This window comes from Polypterus senegalus, chromosome 16 (genome assembly GCF_016835505.1).
Source record: "Polypterus senegalus isolate Bchr_013 chromosome 16, ASM1683550v1, whole genome shotgun sequence".
Taxonomy (NCBI): domain Eukaryota; kingdom Metazoa; phylum Chordata; class Cladistia; order Polypteriformes; family Polypteridae; genus Polypterus; species Polypterus senegalus.
In genome coordinates, this window is record NC_053169.1 from 55,415,657 (window position 1) to 55,437,007 (window position 21,351).

General features: G+C 43.2%; 1 protein-coding gene across 3 annotated transcripts in view; it reads right to left on the reverse strand.

Moving 5' to 3' along the window:
* The window catches only part of pcnx2 (pecanex 2), a 274,360-nt gene that overhangs the window by 72,194 nt on the left and 180,815 nt on the right, over positions 1–21,351 (reverse strand). For all 3 annotated transcript variants that reach the window (XM_039738452.1, XM_039738451.1, XM_039738453.1), the window contains 2 exons: positions 17,278–17,493; positions 1,702–1,955 (listed from right to left, as the gene is read on the reverse strand). In XM_039738452.1, the coding sequence (XP_039594386.1) occupies positions 1,702–1,955; positions 17,278–17,493 (470 nt within the window). The remainder of the gene's footprint in view (positions 1–1,701; positions 1,956–17,277; positions 17,494–21,351) is intronic.

Genomic DNA, 21,351 nt, shown 5'->3' on the forward strand with positions numbered 1-21,351 from the left:
AAAGTGGGAGAGATATCTAAGAAAGTACAGGAAAGTAGACTGAAGTGGTATGGACATGTGATGAGGAGAGACAATCAATATGTGGGCAAAAGACTGATGGGAATGGAAGTCTAGGGAAAGAAAAAGTGAAGGAGGGCAAAGTGGACATGGATGGATAAAGTCAAAGAAGACCTGAAGGAAAAGGGCTTGAATGGTGAGGAGGTGCAGGACTGAGAAGGTTGATCAAGCACACTGACCCCACATAGAAGCGGGAAAGAGATGAAGATGAAGAAGGATGAGAAGATTACCACTGAACTTACAATACCTGTTCTACCCCTGCGAGAGGGTAGATTAAGAAGGAGAAGGACTGAGAGATGAGAGGTACAAAGCACAAATCAAAAACAGGAAATCATTGCAAACCTTAAGAGCCTAAGCTGAAGAAATCTTTCTGAAACAAGTCAGCAAATGTTGCAAAAGTCAAAACCAAAAACAAATGTGAGATTCGTAAGGTACACGTCTTTTGAATGTCCACAGATTTTGGACAGGTGTTTATATTGTCATGCTGATGACGCGATTACCAGTGACTTCCAGGGATCACGACTCCTAGCATCCCTTTAGAATGCACATAGTAACCATGCCACAGTAAAATATAAGCAACGCCATTAATAATTGTAAACATTTAACAGAGGCTTAAAGCTTGCCAAAAGTCTGCCAAAGGTAGAAAAAAACCCTTATTTACAGATTTAATATAATGGGAAAATGTATTTTTTCAGAATAAAATTCAAAAGAAACTGTAATGAAGACTGTACCCTGGGGGGATTCATACAGCACTGGCTCTATCAGGCAGCACGCTGTTGGGGGACAGCGAAAGGGCTGAGCTGTCGACGCTTTGGAAATGGTAAACTGCGGTGGAAGGCGTCATGGAGTGGTCTAGTTTGTCATCCCCTGTGAATTCGAGTCACGTAACGTGCAGACACCAGCTTTACTTACTTCTAGTTTTCCTCTTCATGTCATTCTCACACACACACACACACACATAAACACAAGTTTGTCTTATTTGCTCCTTACTCAAATAATCCTGGCTTCACCCCCCTATTGGGTCACATTCTTTAAACTCTGACATCTCTCTTTCTTTAAATGGCCCACCTCTATTCCTGTGGTCTCTTACTATACTAGTCTTTCTGCAGAGACACCTCTTGTCATTTTGAAGACAAAGAAAAATGTTTCAAGTGAAATATAAGGAGTTTTGAGTGAGCAAGTGTGCTTTACAACTTTAGTATGTTACAAAAGCACATTTGGGAAATGGCAGATTGGTAACGAAAACACATGAAAATGTGCAAAATCAGCCGGCGTTCTGGCAACTTTAACTCTGTGAAAAAGAGGATCTTGGCAGTGCTAATGGTGGCTTACATGCTCCACCACATACTTTTTAACAATGCTTGCTATTCTTTGTCTCGACTAATCTAGAAAACATTAAACACAGAGCAGCTGACTATCTCTCAATGCCAAAAACAATCATAGCTGTAAATGTTCAGTCTGGGAATTTCCTACGCTCCACAAACTGCTCTCATCTGTTTGCCACTAATGGCTACTGATGGGAAAGTTCAGCAGAATAGCAACACTACACATAGAAAAGTGCCACAACAGAAAAGGCCCGCCATCCCCACCCCTCCATCCTTTATGTGCAGCCCACCTCCAGCCAGACTCAACCCGAGCAGGTACCTTTAAGTAATATGAAATAAGGAGCTTCCTCAGGTCGTACACTTGCAGCATGGTGGCCGCGTTATTCTCACTGATGCTGTAGCCCTCCAACAGGTATTTGGTTGTCGTGACCTCCCAAGCCAGCCAACGGAGATAAAAGGCCGCATTGCAGGACAGAATATGAGGGAGGTGTCCGGGCTCACAGCAGCAGCAGGCTTCGTCATCTTCTACTCCTTCAGTGATGGCCTCCACCTCTCTCTGTTGGCAGTATGTGCCTAAAATGAAAAGGAAAGAACAAAGGCAGAAATCATGGTGGATACCTTCACAAAAGTACTCACACGTCGCATTTGGGTTAATACAAGGTGCTTCGGACGTGTACATAAATTGTAAACGTTCCACTCTTATTATTGTACAGTGGCATGCAAATGGATTCAGTCCCCTTGAAAGTCATCCTAATTTCCTGCACGAGAGAAGATTTCTACACATATTTATCCATTTGGTATTTTTAATGTGAACTCTTACGCTGTAGCAATACATTTGCATTTTCTTTTGATGTTTAACTGAAGAAGAAAAACTTTACGTAAGTATTCAAGTCGTACACATTCATACTTTGTCCAGAAGCCTTTTGCTGCAGTAGCAGCCTCAGTTCTTTTATGGTGTGTAAGTATGGCCCAGTTCTGCACTTTGTTCAGGATGGATTCATCCCCTTTATTCTTTGAGAATTGATAGAGACCCTCTAGGTTGGTAGGATGGTGCCTCTGGATTGCAGTTTTCAAATATTGCCACATATTCTCAATTGTGTTAAGATCAGGACTTTGACTCTGCCATTCAAAAACATTCACCTTTTTGTTTCAGAGCCACTCCAGTGTCATTTTGGCCTTATGGTGAAGGCCATTGTCATGTTGAAAGATGACTCTTCTCCTGAGCCGTAGGTTCATAGCAGACTGGAACAAATTCTCCCTTCCACATGAAAAGCATCTCCATAGCATGACGCTGCCACCACCATATTTCACCGTAGGTGTGGTGTTTCCTGAGACATGAGCAGTGTTGGTTTTACATCACACATATCTCATTGATGTCTGGCCACAAAGTTCTGTTTTGGTCTTATCTGACCTTCTCCCACATCTTAACTGCGTCTTTCTAATGCTTTGCAGCAAATGCCATTTGTGATTTTACGTGGACCTTCTTAAGGAATGGCTTCTTTCTTACTATTCTCCCATAGAGGTCCATTTTATGGAGATCTCTTGAAATTGTTGACCCCTGCACCTTCACTCCAGTTTCACCCTAAGAGCATTGCGGACTTCTAAGAGTCTGTTAGATTTTTAGTCATCTCTCTGACCAGTTGACGTCTTGCTCTGATGTTCAGTTTTGAGGGATGGCCTGTTCTAGTACTGTAGGAGTCTGGTTGCCGTGATGAACCTTCCACTTTCTGATGATGGATCTAGCAGTGCTTAACAGTACATTCACACCCTTGTATATGTTCTTGTCGCCTTTTCCTGCCTTGTGCATTTAAATGTCTTTGTTTCTCAGGTAAATGCTTCTTTGTCTTAATTTTTGTAGTGATTGGCCAACAAAGACTATGGCCTTACAAAGGGGGCTTTTTATATCCAGAGAGATACAAGGACTCATAAGAATTCTTTTGCCCATCCAGTCCAAGTGCCTGTCTTTCTATTTTCTTTTCCCATGATATTCCACCCTCTGAGACACCCGTCAGTCTCCTGCAGCACTCACAATGTATATAAGGAATATTCGTGAACTCTGTTTCATCCAACCTTGAATTACATTTTGTAATGCAATGATGATTGCAGGTCTGCAGCGTATGAGTAAGGAGGAAACACTGAAGGAGATGAACGTTTTCAGGTTAAGCAAAAATAGATTAGGAGGAGACTTGACTGAAGTGTTTAAAAATATGAAAGGAAGTAGTCCAGTGGATCAAGGCTGTGACTGTAAAATGAGTTCATCAAGAACACGGGGAAACAGTTGGAAACTTGTTAAAGGTAAATTTCACACAAACATTAGGAGGTTTCCACACAGAGAACCACAGACACTGGGGTATTACAATTTTGTTTTGTGGACGCGGCCCGGGCACAGACAGGCAGACATGTTGTTTTCCACCACTACACATTTATTTACAATTATATACAATGTTCACAAGTGTACACACAAACCCCAAAGTCCTGGCCAACACATAATGCCTTCTCCTTCGGGACGCCTCCTCTCTCTCTCTTCTCCCGCCTCGTCCTGCTTCCACCCGACTCCAGCCGCAAATGAAGGGAGACAGCCCCTTTTATATCATCCCAGATGAGCTCCAGGTGTGTCCCGGCATTCCTCCCTGGACACGCCCCAGTGTGGCGGAAATGCCGGCTGTTCTCCTGGAAGCTCTCCGGGTGTCTCTTCTCTTCTTCCCCCCAGCACTTTCTGGTGTGGCGGAAGTGCTGAGGTCCAGGGTCCCCAAGGCACTGGGGTGCCCCCTGGCGGTGACCACGGGTCCCTACAGGGTTGGGCTTCCAAGCCATCTACCCGTGGTCCCCGAAGCAACCAGGAAGGCAGCCCCCACATGATCCAGGGTGGGCATTGACCCTCTTCCGCTCCCTCAAGGCGTCCTGGCCGGGTTGTTGCCCCTGGCATCCCTGACAGTTTGTACACTGTTGATTTATTTTTTTCCCCTCAACAGATGTAATCCATCTATATATTTTGTTACCCCACGTTTTCCATTTCATTTCATGGGGGTGAGGGGCTGGATGATCCCATAAGCACAAGGCAGCCATCGATAACAAATACGCTGCCTGTCTATTATTCATTCATCCACGCCTCCATCCATGTTCAGAACCCACTTATTTCAATTTAAAGTCACAGGATGTCTCTCAACTCCACGCAGTAGTAGGAAAGGTTATGAAATCCCTCAGGTTTCCAGCAATCCTTCTGTGGAGATGCACTTGGTAGCCTCAGTTGAAATTCAAGAAACAGTTCTGAATGGGAAACTAGTCCATCACAAGGTCAGGCAGTCAGTCAGTCATTTTCTAACCTGCACAGCCCTGAACAGAGTCACGGGGGTCTGCTGGAGTCAAACCCAGATAGCATAGGGCACAAGGCAGGAACAAACCCTGAACAAACAGACCGAACAAACACCCCCAACACATGGTGTCACTCAATTATTAATTTATATTTCTTGTTTTGTTTGTTTTTGACAAAGATCATTTGGTTTGCAATGACAAAGAATAAGAAAACATGCTGACCCCATGCATTTGTTCATTCCTCAAAAGGTGCCTGCCATGGAGACAGTGGTGGCGTCTCCTCAGGAGGGTTGTCGGAAACCTTTGGGCTTTCATTACTTTTCCTCCCGCTGGGAGCAATCAGGAGGCGACCCTCCCCCAGCACACAGACCTCTCCACAGCTCCCATCCAAATCATTTTCACACTTCCTTCTGCGCTGCATATTAACGCATCAAAGGCAAGCACGTGACTTCAAAGCAGGCGCGTCTATTTTTGAAGCCTGCACCAAACTTATCTTCATTGAGCAGTCCTGGCTCTGATTTGACCCTGAGAGCTGCTCAGAGAGATTTAGAAAATGAAGAACATAACAATAGTATGAAAGGGAAAGATTTGCAACATATAAGGAGACTGTGCAATTGGCATTTTATCTTCTCTTGCCATACAAATGAAAATACGTACCATGATTTACATGTACAGACCTTAGCATTGCTGCCTCACTGCCCCAAGAAACTGGGACTGATTTCTAGCTTCGTCACTGCCTGTGCCAACTTTGTACAATCTCAGCCAATTTCTGTGATTTGTTTCCCCCTACCCCAATTTCCTTTCGCATCCCAATGACATTCGCGTTACATTTGTTGGAATATTTAAATTGATTGTAAAGAAATGTGTTTGACTGGCATGTCGTCTGAGGTTGGTTGCTGTTATTGTGTGCAGTGCTGCCAGGACACACTTGAGCAACACTAAAATGGAAGAATTGGCTTTTTAAAATGGATGAATGGAGACATTTACTGTATAGTTATAAAGTATCTCAATTATAGTAAGATATTATTTTACATCCATTAAACATTGCTGCTATATATATATATATATATATATAGATATATATATAGATATATATATATAGATATATATATATATATATACAGTGTATATATATATATATATATATATATATATATAGATATATATATATAACATAGTTTTACTTTCAAGTAATACAAAGAGTATGCGACACGTGTTTCGCCCTTATTCTGGGCTCATCAGGCGTACACACTCACTGCACCCCCTCTCGGGGATTGAACCTCAGACGTCAGAGGCAAAGCCTCTTTATGTTGTGCCATGCCGTGCGGTTCATTTGTCGTGTACTCTTTGCATTATTTGGCAGTAAAACTATGCAACATTCTATGATCTGCTTCACGCAACTGAAAAGGGCACCATGGCGGATGTTTGCCAACTTGCAGACCAACCACAAGCCTGGTAGGTAACCACCCATACAATCAGATTGTGATTCAGACTATGAATGCCATGAATATATATATATATATATATATACTGTATATATATATATATACACCCCTGCCCGCTTTGCTCGCCAATCTTCCTTGCCTGTGCTACGCTCCAGCCACTTCGCGTTTCTGCCGTTCATGTTGTGAAGCAGGGGGCTGAACAAACCCCAAGAAGACGTGGTCACTCCTCCAAAACCCCCTCTTAAATGGTGATACATTAGGAAACAAATACAGTTTTTTATTTTTTTTTTTACCTCCTCTTTGCTTGATCGGCTGCTGGCTTGCTGCTGCTGGCATGCGGCTTGATCTGCATCTTGCGCTTCAGACATTTAAAAGCCTGTACAGCAGCTGTCCTACTCTTTGTCTTTTATTACCAGCCCCAGGCGTTGTTTAATCTCTTGGCACAAAGTCTCTTCTCGCGAAACATGAGTTCTTGATATTTTTTAGTTTATAATTTAAAAACGGAATAAGAATCTGAAACTCTAACAACATCACATTAAAGTTTGATAAATTCTGAAAAGAATGATACCAAACATATATATGTAGGTTTTAAAATAAGACTGATTCCTGGAAGGGATGCCTCCACACTGAAAGGGCCAGGGGTGGGAGCATATCCAGAGCATTACCTCCCCCAGAGCACTAGATGGCAGACCCCCTAGGTTTCAGGGGTGCCTCGGACTCCTGCAGGGTTCCATGTAACCTGGAGTTTGGAGTAGCCCTGTTCAGTTCTGTGGGGCTGCTGCACCTACTGCTGAGCTCTGGAGTGCAGCTCTTCTGCCACACCCGTAAGTGCTGCCGGAAATGTGTAAATGAGCACCTGGAGCACTTCCGGGTGCCTTATAAAAGGAGCCAGAGTCAGAAGGAGGAAGACAAAGCTTCCCAGGAGGACAGCCAGGTTATCCTCTGATGTAATTGATCAGCTGGACAAGAAGTGCAGGGTCTCCTGATAATATCTGGAGTAGCCCCGACTATACCACTTGTGGCCAGTAGAGGGCACTCCAGTCACACAAACCCGACACAGACACACACACAGACACAAGTACAAACACACACTTTTATTTTTTTTTTATTTTTTCCTCGTTTCCCACAAGCACAACACAGTCTCAAGCACAGCACTACACCAATTTCTCTTCTTCTTCTCTCTCTTTTCTCCTCCACTCCTCCTGGCAAGCTGCATCCCTCTGAAAGACTTTTTACAATTTTTGACTTTTCAGAGTCAGTTAAATCTCTTTTTTGGCCCATTTTGCCCGAGGAAAACTAGCTGCCTAATAATTCTGCACACCTTGATATAGGGTGTTGATCTCCTTAGGCCACACCCTCCCTCATTACACAAATACACATCACCTGACGTGCTGAAATCCAATAAGCATTCAAGTTAATACAGCTTGGAGTTGGAATATACGCATAAAAATGATGATATGGTCAAAATACTCACTTGCCTAATAATTGTGCACACAGTGTATACACTTGTGTATATATATACTGTACATATTTACTGTATACTGTATATACACACAAACATTATCAACATTGGCGATCCTAAATTGTCCCTAGTGTGTGATTGTGTGTGTACGTATGCCCTCTGGTAGACTGGCGCCCCACCAGGGGATTTGTTCCTGCCTTGTGCCCTGTGCTGGCTGGGATTGGCTCCAGCAGACCCCCGTGACCCTGTGTTAGGATATAGGGGATTGGATAATGAGTGACTGACATTATCAATAGTTCATTACTGAATGGCCATGTTCCTGATGTGCTAAAAATGTCAGTTATCAGATCATTACTTAAAAAAAATAGTTCTAGTTTCACATAAGTTTAATGATTATAAACTCATTTAAAATTTTACCTTTTCTCTCTAAAATACTTGAAAAAGTAGTCGCCACACAGCTTTAGTCTCACCTTACACATCTATATATATAATTCACTAAATCCATGACAAGCAAGACGCACGCAAGGCAGAGCCACGCCTGCCAACTCTCAGTGCCCTGCACACCAACAATTCACTAAGCAGCCGACAATGGCACACAATGGCACTCAAGACAGGCCATGGGATATGCACGACAGAGCCCCGCCCACCAACAATTCGAGCGAGAGCGAAAGCATTTGCCAAGAATGTTTTCATTAATCAAGAACAAAAGTCGGAGGTTTGAAGAAGATCAGATACCGTTGTAGTTCTGACCATAGACGCTGCCGACTGGCGAACCGGCGGCGTTATTCCCATGACCCTCTGGAAAGCCAACCGGGAAACCAAAGTCTGTGGGTTCCGGGGGGAGTATGATTGCAAAGCTGAAATTTAAAGTAATTGACAGAAGGGCACCACCAGGAGTGGAGCCTGCGGCTTAATTTGACTCAAAACAGGAAACATCACCCGGCCTGGACACGGAGAGGATTGACAGATTGATAGCTTTATCTCGATTCTGTGGGTGCTGGTGCATGGCTGTTCTTAGTTGGTGGAGCGATTTGTCTGGTAAATTCCGATAATGAGTGAGACTCCGTCCTGCTAAATAGTTACGCGACACCTGAGCGGTTGGCGTCCAACGTTTTAGAGGGACGCCGTCCAGCCCTGTCCCTCGCTCTGGAAGGTGGGGGCGCGGCGGCGGTCCTCCAGTTTTCAGTCACGGACAATTGTATGTTGCTCTCTCCAAAGTTCCATCTTTTCATTCTCTTACAGTTGTATCCTCAAACTCACCCCATTTGGACACCTGTGTCTTTCAGGAAGTGTTCACCAATCAATACATAATTATGTGGCGTATGCTACGCCGCGGATTGGCTAGTAACAATTTATTTGTGAAACTCCAGTCTAGCTTCCACACCGGTCATAATACAGAAATGACAGTAGTCTGTGTTGTAAATGTTGTAAATGACGTTTTGGTACCTCTGATGATGGACACTTTACAGTAATTATGTTGTTAGATTTAAGCGCAGCATTTGACAACACTGATCATGCTATTTTATTAAACAGCCTGGAAAATGACATTGTGCACTGTGTTTGCCTAGTTTAGATCTTATTTTTCAAACCGTTACCAGTAAGTACAGAAATATGCTGACAGTACTCCATCATTATACTCAGAAGTTAAATATGGTGTCATGCAGAGCTCAGTACCTTTACAGTTTTCACTTTACTTGCTGCCATTGAGAACTATTATTAGAAAGCATAACATTAATTTTCACTTGTATGCAGACAACAGCAAATTATACTTTCTGACCAGATGAGTTTCTCAAATGCTATCCTTAATTAGTTGTGTCTGTGATTTAAAGGAGTGGATGGATGAGAATTGCTTGTCTCTGAATACAGAAGAAACAGAAATCTTAGTTATTGGTGAGAATGATGTTGAATGATGTTAACCATGAGAGCATAATATCACTTTTTACCTTGGTTAGAATCACCATTATTTTTACTGAATCAGTACACAATTTAGGCGTTTTCCTTGGCACTAGAATGTTGTTTAAAACTTGTGTTACAAAACTGTCAAAAAATTGGAAAATTAAAACATTTTATGGATATGCAGGATATTGAAAATATAGTTTATGCATTTATTTCTAGTAAGATTGACTACTGCAATGTGTTACTTACTGGCTTTTCAAATCATTCTTAATGCATCTTTTCAGTTAATTCAAAATGCTGCTGCAATAATTATTACAAGAACTAGAAAGGGCGAACATATAACTCCAGTTCTTAAATCCTTATGTTGGCTCCCGGTTAAGCTTAGAGCTGACTTCAAAATTCTTCTTTTAAAATATAAAGCCTTAAATTGCCAAGGTCCTGCTTACTTATCTGAACTTATCATTACTTACAAAGCTGAGTACACATTAAGATCAATAGATGCCGGCCTACTTATGATTCCAAGGATTCATAAAATCACAAGAAGAGGTTGAGCTTTTAGTTACATGGTCCCAAAGCTATGGAATGATCTGCCTCCTAATATAATTTAAATCAGACTGAAGACTCCCGACTTTAGTCTAACATTCCCTGACTAGAGCTGCTGATTAGCTGTTCATATTGCATTTCCATTTCTTAGTCATTTCTAGAGAAACATAAGTACAGTAAGACTCCGCTAAACACGGGGGATACGCTCCAAGGAATCCCAGCGCTGAACGAAACAGCATTAAACAAGGTCATCTTAACACTTAAATAAAGGGGATAGGTGAAACAGGACAGAACATTAAAAAGTTCATCATTTTTTTTGTTTTATTTTGTAATATGTATAATTAAATACTTCTTTAGTACATTAATTCTAGACATTTTTATTGTCAATATCGATTTTTATTCATAATTTATTCATGAAAATCCAAAATATTCGAGTAAATACATAATTTATGTTTGTGGTGAGGAAGTTCTTCCTCATTTGACACTTTTTGTTTTTTGTGAAGAAGTCATCTAACATCGTTTGCCTTTTTCTCTTTCGTTCAGCACAGCAATTGTCGATAGCAAGACATCGCATCAATGACACTTCGTCTTGCCTTTCAACTTCTAGCAAAATTTGAATGGTTTTGTATAAACTGATCCATTATGTCCGTAATAGTGGCTAAACTTTTTTTTAGAAAATCCGTTCAACATTCCTTTTGTTCCTGATTTTCAGAAATGCTAATTTAGCGTTTACCTGCATCTAATCGTATGAGCACCTGCATTTTAGTTTCCAGTGAAATGTTTTTTCTTAAAAAGGGATAATTGATAAAATGTTATGTTTACAGTGCATCCAGAAAGTATTCACAGCACACCACTTTTTCCACATTTTGTTATGCTGCAGCCTTATTCCAGAATGGATTAAATTAATTTTTTTCCTCAGAATTCTACACACAACACCCCATAATGACAACGTGAAAAAAGTTTACTTAAGATTTTTGCAAATTTAATAAAAATAAAAAAAAACCTGAGAAAGCACATGTACATAAGTATTCACAGCCTTTGTCATGAAGCTCCAAATTGAGCTCAGGTGCATCCTGTTTCCCCTGATCATCCTTGAGATGTTTCTGCAGCTTAATTGGAGTCCACCTGTGGTAAATTCAGTTGATTGGACACGATTTGGAAAGGCACACACCTGTCTATATAAGGTCCCACAGTTGACAGTTCATGTCAGAGCACAAACCAAGCATGAAGTCAAAGGAATTGTCTGTAGACCTCCAAGACAGGATTGTCTCAAGGCACAAATCTGGGGAAGGTTACAGAAACATTTCTGCTGCTTTGAAGGTCCCAATGAGCACAGTGGCCTCCATCACCCATAAGTGGAAGAAGTTCGAAACCACCAGGACTCTTCCTAGAGCTGGCCGGCCATCTAAACTGAGTGATCGGGGAGAAGGGCCTTAGTCAGGGAGGTGATCAAGAACCCGTTGGTCACTCTGTCAGCGCTCCAGAGGTCCTCTGTGGAGAAAGGAGAACCTTCCAGAAGGACAACCATCTCTGCAGCAATCCACCAATCAGGCCTGTATGGTAGAGTGGCCAGACGGAAGCCACTCCTTAGTAAAAGGCACATGGCAGCCTGCCTGGAGTTTGGCAAAGGGCACCTGAAGGACTCTCAGACCATGAGAAACAAAATTCTCTGGTCTGATGAGACAAAGATTGAACTCTTTGGTGTGAATGCCAGGCGTCATGTTTGGAGGAAACTAGGCACCGCTCATCACCAGGCCAATACCATCCCTACAGTGAAGCATGGTGGTGGCAGCATCATACTGTGGGGATGTTTTTCAGCGGCATTCAGAGACATCCTGGATGAGAACCTGCTCCAGAGTGCTCTTGACCTCAGACTGGAGCGACGGTTCATCTTTCAGCAGGACAACGACCCTAAGCACACAGCCAAGATATCAAAGGGGTGGCTTCAGGACAACTCTGTGAATGTCCTTGAGTGGCCCAGCCAGAGCCCAGACTTGAATCTGATTGAACATCTCTGGAGAGATCTTAAAATGGCTGTGCACCGACGCTTCCCATCCAACCTGATGGAGATTGAGAGGTGCTGCAAAGAGGAATGGGAGAAACTGGCCAAGGATAGGTGTGCCAAGCTTGTGGCATCATATTCAAAAAGACTTGAGGCTGTAATTGCTGCCAAAGGTGCATCGACAAAGTATTGAGCAAAGGCTGTGAATACGTATGTACATGTGATTTCTCAGTTTTTTTATTTTTAATAAATTTGCAAAAACTTCAAGTAAACTTTTTTCATGTTGTCATTATGGGGTGTTGTGTGTAGAATTCTGAGGAAAAAAATGAATTTAATCCATTTTGGAATAAGGCTGTAACATAACAAAATGTAGAAAAAGTGATGCGCTGTGAATACTTTCCGGATGCACTGTATGCATTATACCGACTCATAAGCCTAAAGCATTTTTCCTAGTAAATTATATTTTCTTTCTCCATGGGACAAATGAAAGACCAGAGAGCACAAGCTGCACTTTTGAGGGGGCAGGTTTGTGATTCAGCGCCATAGGTAAATAAACCAGCTACAAAAGCAACATTTCTTCCCCGCTGGCATTGTTGCTGGAGTGTGCCTTCCTTTCTCTCCGAGGATTGTAAAAACACTGTCACATTTGTGAAGAGATCACAGTGCTAATGGAATGCGGAGAGACAAAGGAACTCATTCACCTAATGCAGAAGAAAAAGCTTTAATTATCCCACCGTTGCGTTGCCGTGTTCAGTCTTGAGGCTCGTTTTTAAAGGACTCATGTGACCTGCCTGCTCGCTACTGTCATGTGAGAAATCTCACACACACACTCACACACACACACGCCTGGGAAATGCACAGGACTCTGGGTGGGTCTTATAATTACTTGCTGCTTGACCAGAGGATTATTTCATTAATACCTCACAGCACTGGTGTTTGTATTTGTGCTTACTGTTAATATTTTAAGAGCTTTTAAAGTTTTTTTATTAATAAATGACAAAAGGCACTTAGCATTCTGACTCACACACATATAGTACTTCATGTGCTCAGGGCTGGTTTCACCATTTAGGTAAGAGTGGCAAAAGTTGGAAAGGGGGGGCACATTGTTTTTTTAAAAAATGACAAACCATGATTTTTGTATGCAGGTGATACTTGGTTCAGACCTTACTGATGGTCTTGCAAATCCCAAGATGCACCACGCTTAGCTTCCCCGAGGCTCACTTTATGCTGAACGTCCTCGATTCTTTGTTTTCTTCAGGTTCAGGTTCGAAATATAACTTTTGTTTTTGTACTGTTTCCACTTCAGCAAATCAGATCTTTATCTCAGTTTGAAAATCTTAAGATAAAAAAATTCTTAGCAACCTCATCAGTGGAGAGTAAATGAGCCCAAACAATGTTTTTAAAAGTTTTGTAAAGGTGAAGTGAAGAAAAAAAGAACTTTTAAAGTTCAGACTTTGTATTTTTGTGTGTTCACCCTGTGATGGGCTAGTGTCCCGTCAAGGGATTGTTCCTGCATTGCACCCGATGCTTGCTGGGATAAGGCTCCAGCACCCCCACCATGACCCTGCTTAGGATTAAGTAGGCTGAGAAAATGATGTGGTATGGTATGGTATAATTGTAAAAAAAATGTAATTAAACATTATTTATTAGCTTTTAAGACCAATAGTCTGTTTATCAAATGAAACTTCCATCAAGTAATAAAACCCACTTTCAACCAATTTTATAACCTGTTTAAGAGGAGAACACGTATCCTACTTGGATCGAAGATGATTTATTATCCGGCTGGGATGCCAGTATGATGACGCAGACAAAGTGGCCGGCGGGACAGGAAGATACTTTTGTACCTGGCCGGTATGATTTAATAAATGGAGTAGCGCAAGATGAGCGTAGGGAGCTGTTCTATCGCCTACACACCAGGTGGCAGTGACCCTCATATGACAACCCAGTCGGCACACCTGCAGGGGTGCTTGGGAGATGTAGTCAGGACATGCAGCCCTGTAGGGGTCCCTATGTGCTGATAGATGGTGCTGCAGGGAGGACCTCCCTACTTTCTTCATAGCCCAGAAGTGTTTCCAGAAAGGCATGGCATGACATTGGAAGCATTCTCGGGTGCAGCTTAAAAAGGAGCCCACTGCCACACATGGAAGAGTCAGAGTCTCGAGGCAGCAGTCGACACTCAACAGTAGGTGGTAAAGAGGAAGAACTGTTAGTTTATTGTGTATTTTGTATTATTTTGGCTGATCTTTGGAGAGGTGATTGTGGAGAGGTGTGGGTTTGGAATAAAAGTCCTCTATTTTATTCTTATAACGTTTGGTGTTTTACTGTGTCTTGGGCTTGGTGTTCTCTGGTGCACCCTTGTGGTCACACATGGTTCTTCTGGACAGGGTGATAAGTCTATCCCAGCAGTCATTAGCTGCAAGGCAGGAACAATCCCAGGACGGGGTGCCAGTCCATTACAGAGCAATCACACACAGGCCCCTAACCTGCAGGTCTTAGGACTGTGGGAGAAAACTCACACAGACACAGGGAGAACTTGCAAACGCCATGTAGGCAGCACCTGGGACGTGAACCTTATTTTGAGGCAAAAGTACTACCACTGTGCCACCCAGCGTTTAACTGCTTTATTATTATTTATATTGTAATAATTACAGTGGATTCAGACACCTTCACTTTCTGCATTCTTGATTGTGTTGTAGATTTAATTGTAAAAGGTATAATCTGCCGTTTTGGCCCATCAATCCACACTCCATATAACACTGTGGACTATGGCCGGCAGCTTATCCCGGCCAATACCCCCAAGCCGCCAGAGGGAGCCCTCTCTGCGATGTGGAGATGCCCCGAATTCCAGCAGGGCATCATGGACTATGGAGTTTTAATGCACAGTCCTGCTGGATAATGTCAGGGCCGCAGGGGACGCTGCAGGGAGGCACAGAGACGTTTATTTTCCATACAGCCTGGAAGTACGTCCCAGTCACATGGTCAGAAGAAATGACGTACTTCCGGGTTGAAGAAAAGGAGTTTTCACCTGACCTGGAAGTGCTGGATAATCACATGGACTGAGGGATTAGAAGCACTTCCGGGTCATGGACTATAAAGGACTGTGGGAGATCCCAGACAGGCGAGCTGAGTTGGGAGGAAAGGAGCAACGCGTCTGGGAGTGGAGGATTGTATTGATTATTGATTGGATTGTGTTATTATTTACGAGTATAGTGGAGTGGAGGGTGCTTTGTGCACTGTTTAGTCGAAATAAATTGAATTATTGGACTTTTACCTGGTGTCTGGCGTCTGATCTGAGGGTTCAAAGGGGCGACAGCGCCCCCTATCTGTCACAAAACATAATTACAAAGTGAAACCATGCTTTCAGAAAGGTTGGCATATTTGTAAAAAATTAAAAACTGAAATCTCTCATAGACGTCCTGAGACCCCTTAATTCAGTACTTTGTAGAAGCCCCTTTTGGCAGCAATTTCAGCTACAAGTCTTCTTAGGTAAGTCTCTAGAAGCTTTCCACACTTGGATTTGGGAAGTCTATCCCATTCTTCCTCTCGAAGCCCATTAGACTGGATGGGAAGTGTCTTTAAACTGCCATCTTCAAGTCCCCCACAGATGTCCTATGGGGTTTAAGTCTGGGATTTTACCTGACACACACAAGTACAGTAAGAGACTCATCTCCAAGGTATTCCAGCATTGTCTTGGTTGGATCCTTCAAGTCAATGTCATGATGAAAGGTGAACCATCATCCCAGTCACATCCACTCTGGAGCAGGTTTTCTTCAAGGACCTCTCTGTGTTTGGGTGCATTCATCCTTCTCTCAGTTCTCATCAGTCTTGCTGTCCTTGCTGCTCAGATACACCACTATAGGAAGATGCTGCCACCATCATGCTTCACTGCAGAGATGGTGTTAGGCAGAAGGTGCTTGGAGTTCCGCAAAAGAGTTCAGATTTTGTCTTGCCAGACTAGACAATCGTTTCCTAATGGTCTCAATGTGCTTTAAAAGCCACCATAGTCCTTCTACTTGAGAGTGGCTTCCCTTTAGCCACTCCACCATAAATGACTGATTGATGGAGGTGCACCCAACTGCAGACCTCCGCAGCTCCGCAATTCAGTAGCTCTGCTGGACAGCCAATTGGATTGCAGGTTTTTGTGACCTGGTTTACATGACTTGAGTCAGATAACTCCTCCTCTAACCCTAATCTTAACCACATTGACATATGACACAGAGCAACGGCCTCCTTAATGGAGTTGTTCTCTGGAGGTCCGCAGCTAGACTCTATTGGATTGCTGCTGAGATGGTCATCTTTCTGACAGATTCTCCCATCTCAACAGAGGACTTATGATGTTCTGTTAGAGTGATCACTGAGTTTTTTGTCACCTCCCTGACCAAGGCCCTTCTTGCCTGGTTACTTATTTTGGCCAGATGGTCAACTCTAGGATGAGACCTGGTAGTTTCAGACTTCTTCCATTTCACAATTCTTGAAGTTACTGTGCTCCTGGAACCACTCACAGCTTTAGAAATGGTTTTATCCCCTTGTCCTGATCTGTGCCTCACCAGAATTTGATCGTGGAGGCCTACAAAGAGTTCCTTGGGTTTCATAGCTTGGTGTTCGTCCTGACTTGTATTGTAAAGAGTAGGAACTTCTATCCACAGGGACACACGTGCCTTTCTGAACTGCCACAGGTGGACTCCAGTCAAGTTCTCAACACACCCCAAGGAAAAATAAGGCAAGCAGGAGGCATGTGAATATAATATGGAGAGCCACAGCAAAGGGTCTAAATACTGACATGAATAAGAGGTTTTAGTTTTTGATTTTTAATGCTAATACTACTACCATCTCAGATAAGGATTGGGGGACAGGTTTAATCATTTAAATAGTGCCCAAACATAATGTTGAAGTTAACACCTGGAAGAAACACAAATCAAGCATTAAAGAGAAACTGGCTTAACCGAGCTTGTTTTGATTCTAGAATAAGAAATAACAATTGTCCCACAAGAATTCTGTATAACAGCACAAACATTTGGAATTATAGCAGTAACAGAAATGGCAGACGTGTTGTATGGAACACAAATGTATGCACACTATTTAAAACAGACCAGTAACAAAGAAGGAGGGCAGAGGGGGGCAGCTTAAAAAGACATCATGTGGCTTTTCTTTGTTGATGACAATTTCTGAACAATTGTTCTATGTTTCTGCATGCCTGTTGTTCAACTGTAATTGCTTGAAAGTGAATTACATTACCTCTAAATTCAAGCCCTCTCAGCTGGAAGGTGACCAGACCGTTTCCAATTTCTATTAAGTGAACAAAAGCATTCAAGTAGTCTGAAGCGAGGATGAAACAATCGCCAGAACTGTAGTTTCCCCAGCGACCAAGTAGCAGGTCTCCGCACAGCGACTGCTGGAGTGAGCGAGTGAGGTATTCATAGAATATTGAGTTCAGGTTATTGTCATCGCAGCCTAAAATAAAAAAGAAACCAAACAAAATATTACAAAGAATATACTGTACATAATCCAGCTGTTGCTCGTTGGCTTCAAGAACACTGCAACAATCTGGACGAGAACAGGCCATTCAGCCCACCAAAGCTTGCCTGTCCTGCCCACTTAATTCTGTTAAAATAACATTGAGTCACGTTTTGTTTAAGGTCCCTAAAGTCCTACTGTCCACCACACTACTTGGTCACTTATTCCATGTGTCTCTGGTTCTCTGTATGAAGAAAATACTCCTACAGTTTGTGCGAAATGTACCCTTAACAAGTTTCCTACTGTGTCCCTGTGTTCTTGATGAGCTCATTTTAAAATACAAGTCTCGATCCACTGTGCTAATTCCCTTCAGAATTTTAAACACTTCAATCATGTCACCTCTTAATCTTCTTTTACTTAAATTGTAAAGGCTCACCTCTTTTAATCTTTCCTCAGAACTCATCCCCTGTAGCCCTGAATTAGCCTAGTCGCTCTTCTCTGGACCTTTTCTAGCGCTGCAATGTCCTTTTTGTAGCCGGGAAACCAAAACTGCACACAGGACTCCAGATGAGGCTTGAGCAGAACCTCCTTGGGCTTGTACTCCATACATCAAGGCGCTATATAAAATGACACTCTGTTAACCTTCTTAATGGTGTGGCAGACAGCTGGGGCTCATGCCCAGTTGGGACACCTTGAGGATGGAAGGACCAGGAGAGGAGCAGTACCTTCCCTGGAACACGACAAGGCAGCCACCCAGGTGGGTGTTGGGGCCATGGGAACAGAGCTTGGAAGCTTAACCATGTAGGGGACCGTGGCCACCACCACCAGGGGGCACATGGACATTGGCTAAGCCCTGGACTGCAGCACTTCTGCCACACCAGGAAGAGGCCGGGCATTGTCGGGCACCAGGAGTAACGGAGGACCCACTGCACCAGCATAGTGTCTGATAATGGGTCCAAAGATTTCATCCTGATACCTAATGGCAGTCAAGGTGCCGTTGTCTAGCCTGTAGAGGTTGGTGTGTCCTTCCATGGATATGCCTCCCCAGACCATCACTGATCCATCACTATACCGGTCATGCTGAACGACAGGCAGCATAATGTTCATTCTCCATAACTTCTCCAGACCCTTTCACATCTCACTTGTGCTCAGGGTGAACCTGCTCTCATCTGTGAAAAGTACAGGGTGCCAGTGGTGGCCAATTCTGGTATTCTATGGCAAATGCCAATCGAGCTCCACGGTGCCGGGCAGTGAGCACAGGGCAAACTAGAGGACGTCGGCCCCTCAGGCCACCCTCATGAAGTCCGTTTCTGATTGTTTGGTCAGAGACATTCACACCAGTGGCCTGCTGGAAGTCATTTTGTTGAGCTCTAGCAGTGCTCATCCTGTTCCTCCATCCCCAAAGGAGCACATACCGGTCCTTCTGATGGGTTAAGGACCTTCTACGAGGGGTCCTGTCCAGGTCTCCTAGAGTAACTGCCTGTCTACTGGAATCTCCTCCATGCCCTTGAGATGGTGCTGGGAGACACAGCAAACCTTCTGGCAATGGCACGTATTGATGTGCCTTCCTGGAGAAGTTGGACTACCTGTGCAACCTCTGTAGGGTCCAGGTATCGCCTCATGGTACCAGTAGTGACACTGACTGTAGCCAAATGCAAAACTAGTGAAAAAACTGATGAGGAGGGAAACATGTCAGTGGCCTCCCTCCACCTGTTAAACCATTCCTGTTTTGGGGGTCGTCTCATTGTTGCCCCCCTAGTGCGCCTGTTGTTAATTTCATTGACACCAAAACAGCTTAAACTGATGAACAACCCCCTCTGCTACTTAACTGACCAGATCAACAGCCCAGAAGGTTCATTGACTTGATGCTATATTCTCACATTAAAAAGGATTCTTTTAATTTTTTTGAGCTGTATATAATCTTCAATTTTGGGAGACAGAGACTACATATGTCACACACATTCATTAATGATATTAGCCAGACTGTGGAAAGTCAGGGTGTATAATAAACACGTCTGCAAACATTATATTGGCGACACAGAGAAAGAGAGCAACAGGCATGCGGCGATTGTATGCATCAACCCAGTGTGTGAGGGAGACCGCAGTCCAAGGTGAGGCTTGGCTCATTGCTACCGCACCTCACGTATCTCCCCCTGCATTCGAACAGGAAATGTTCAAATTCAACGATTTTCACTATAAAAATGATCAAAATTATTGGAATCATACAGAAAAACAAATTTAGCGCACAGACCAGTGGACACATTTATTTTATATAACCATTATTAGTTTTTGTCCTTTTCTTGATGACAGGTGACCTTCTTCCCCTGACCGCATGCCCCTGCCCCACACGCAGCGCCCCCCTCTCTTAGAATATAAAGGTACTCGCAATGATCAAACGAAGGATCATGTGGCACAACCTGCCACACAAAACCTCACTTTGTGACTGCTGGCAGTTAGGGTACTCTAAGCTTACACCCACATTATTACATTTTCATTTAAAAACGAACGTTTTTAAACAACAATTATCTCCAGCCACACTGGCATTTTCACATCTTTCATGAAAGTATCTCTGCCCACATTAAAAGGACCAAAAACACATGTGCCAGTTGATTACCTACACTGGGCATACACACATCAGTAAAAACAAGAAGAGGATTTCAGCTCGCATTTACACACAGTGGCGAATACAAAAAACAAAAAAGGCAGATAGCTTTGTTGGGAGTTGATGAAGAGGTGGCACTGTTATTGAGACTAACGCACCAGTATAAGGCAAGCAAAGTGGCAGAGAAAATGAAATGAGTAGACTTCAGTCAGGGAAGGGTGACATAAAAAGTGAACCAATCAGACTGATTTGAGTCTGCGTTTTCAAAACTCCCACACAGCAATTTTGAGCCATATATATCAGCTCTGTAAGAGCATTTTTAGGATTAAAAGCTCGGGGGTCTGCGGTGGGCTGGCACCCTGCCCGGGGTTGGTTTCCTGCCTTGCGCCCTGTGTTGGCTGGGATTGGCTCCAGCAGACCCCCATGACCCTGTAGTTACGATATAGCGGGTTGGATAATGGATGGATGGATGGAAAACTCAGGGATTGTGTGGATGAAAGGCAAAAATGGAGACTGATGTCTGTGTTCTTAAATAGAATTTCCGAACATAGCATTAGGGACCAAACATGCTCCTTCGAAAAAGAATGACAGCCATACATCCAGCTCTTGAACTTTGAGTGAAGGAGAATTGTGAGAATGTGGGAATACGGATGATTCTTCCATGACTTTGACATCACCCCAACAGTAGTGGTCTGTCACACTTCTGCAAGTATTTGCACACACTGTTCTGTGCCATTTTCAGCAATGGAGGCTTCTCACTTGCCACCCATTGTGTTGGATACCCCTGAACTTGTACCTCATGTATCTGTAACTGTGATGGTGCTGAGAATGTCGTCAATGGCAGAATGACTGGCATTGAATTTTGTTTTTAGAATAGTCCTGGTACAATTTACTGCTCCATGATGGATGGATTCATGTATGGCTGCATGTATGGCTCCTGGAGTCGTGCATTTTGTAGCACCATACAGACCCATTACCAGGTGTTATGGTATGGCGTGCTATTGGGTTCCACTCCTGTTCCTGATTCATACACATTGCCTATAACATGACCAGCCTGCAGTACATCACAGAGATGTGTGAGGCTGGAGTGCTGCCCTATCAGCACCGGCTCCCTGGTATACATTGTGACCACTCGGAGGCACCACAGAGCCCCCAACACCAGACACAATTTCACCATGCCCAGTTCATTACTCAGAGACACATTTACAGGTTTTCTATAACAATCCAACACAATATTTGTTGTTAATAAAGTC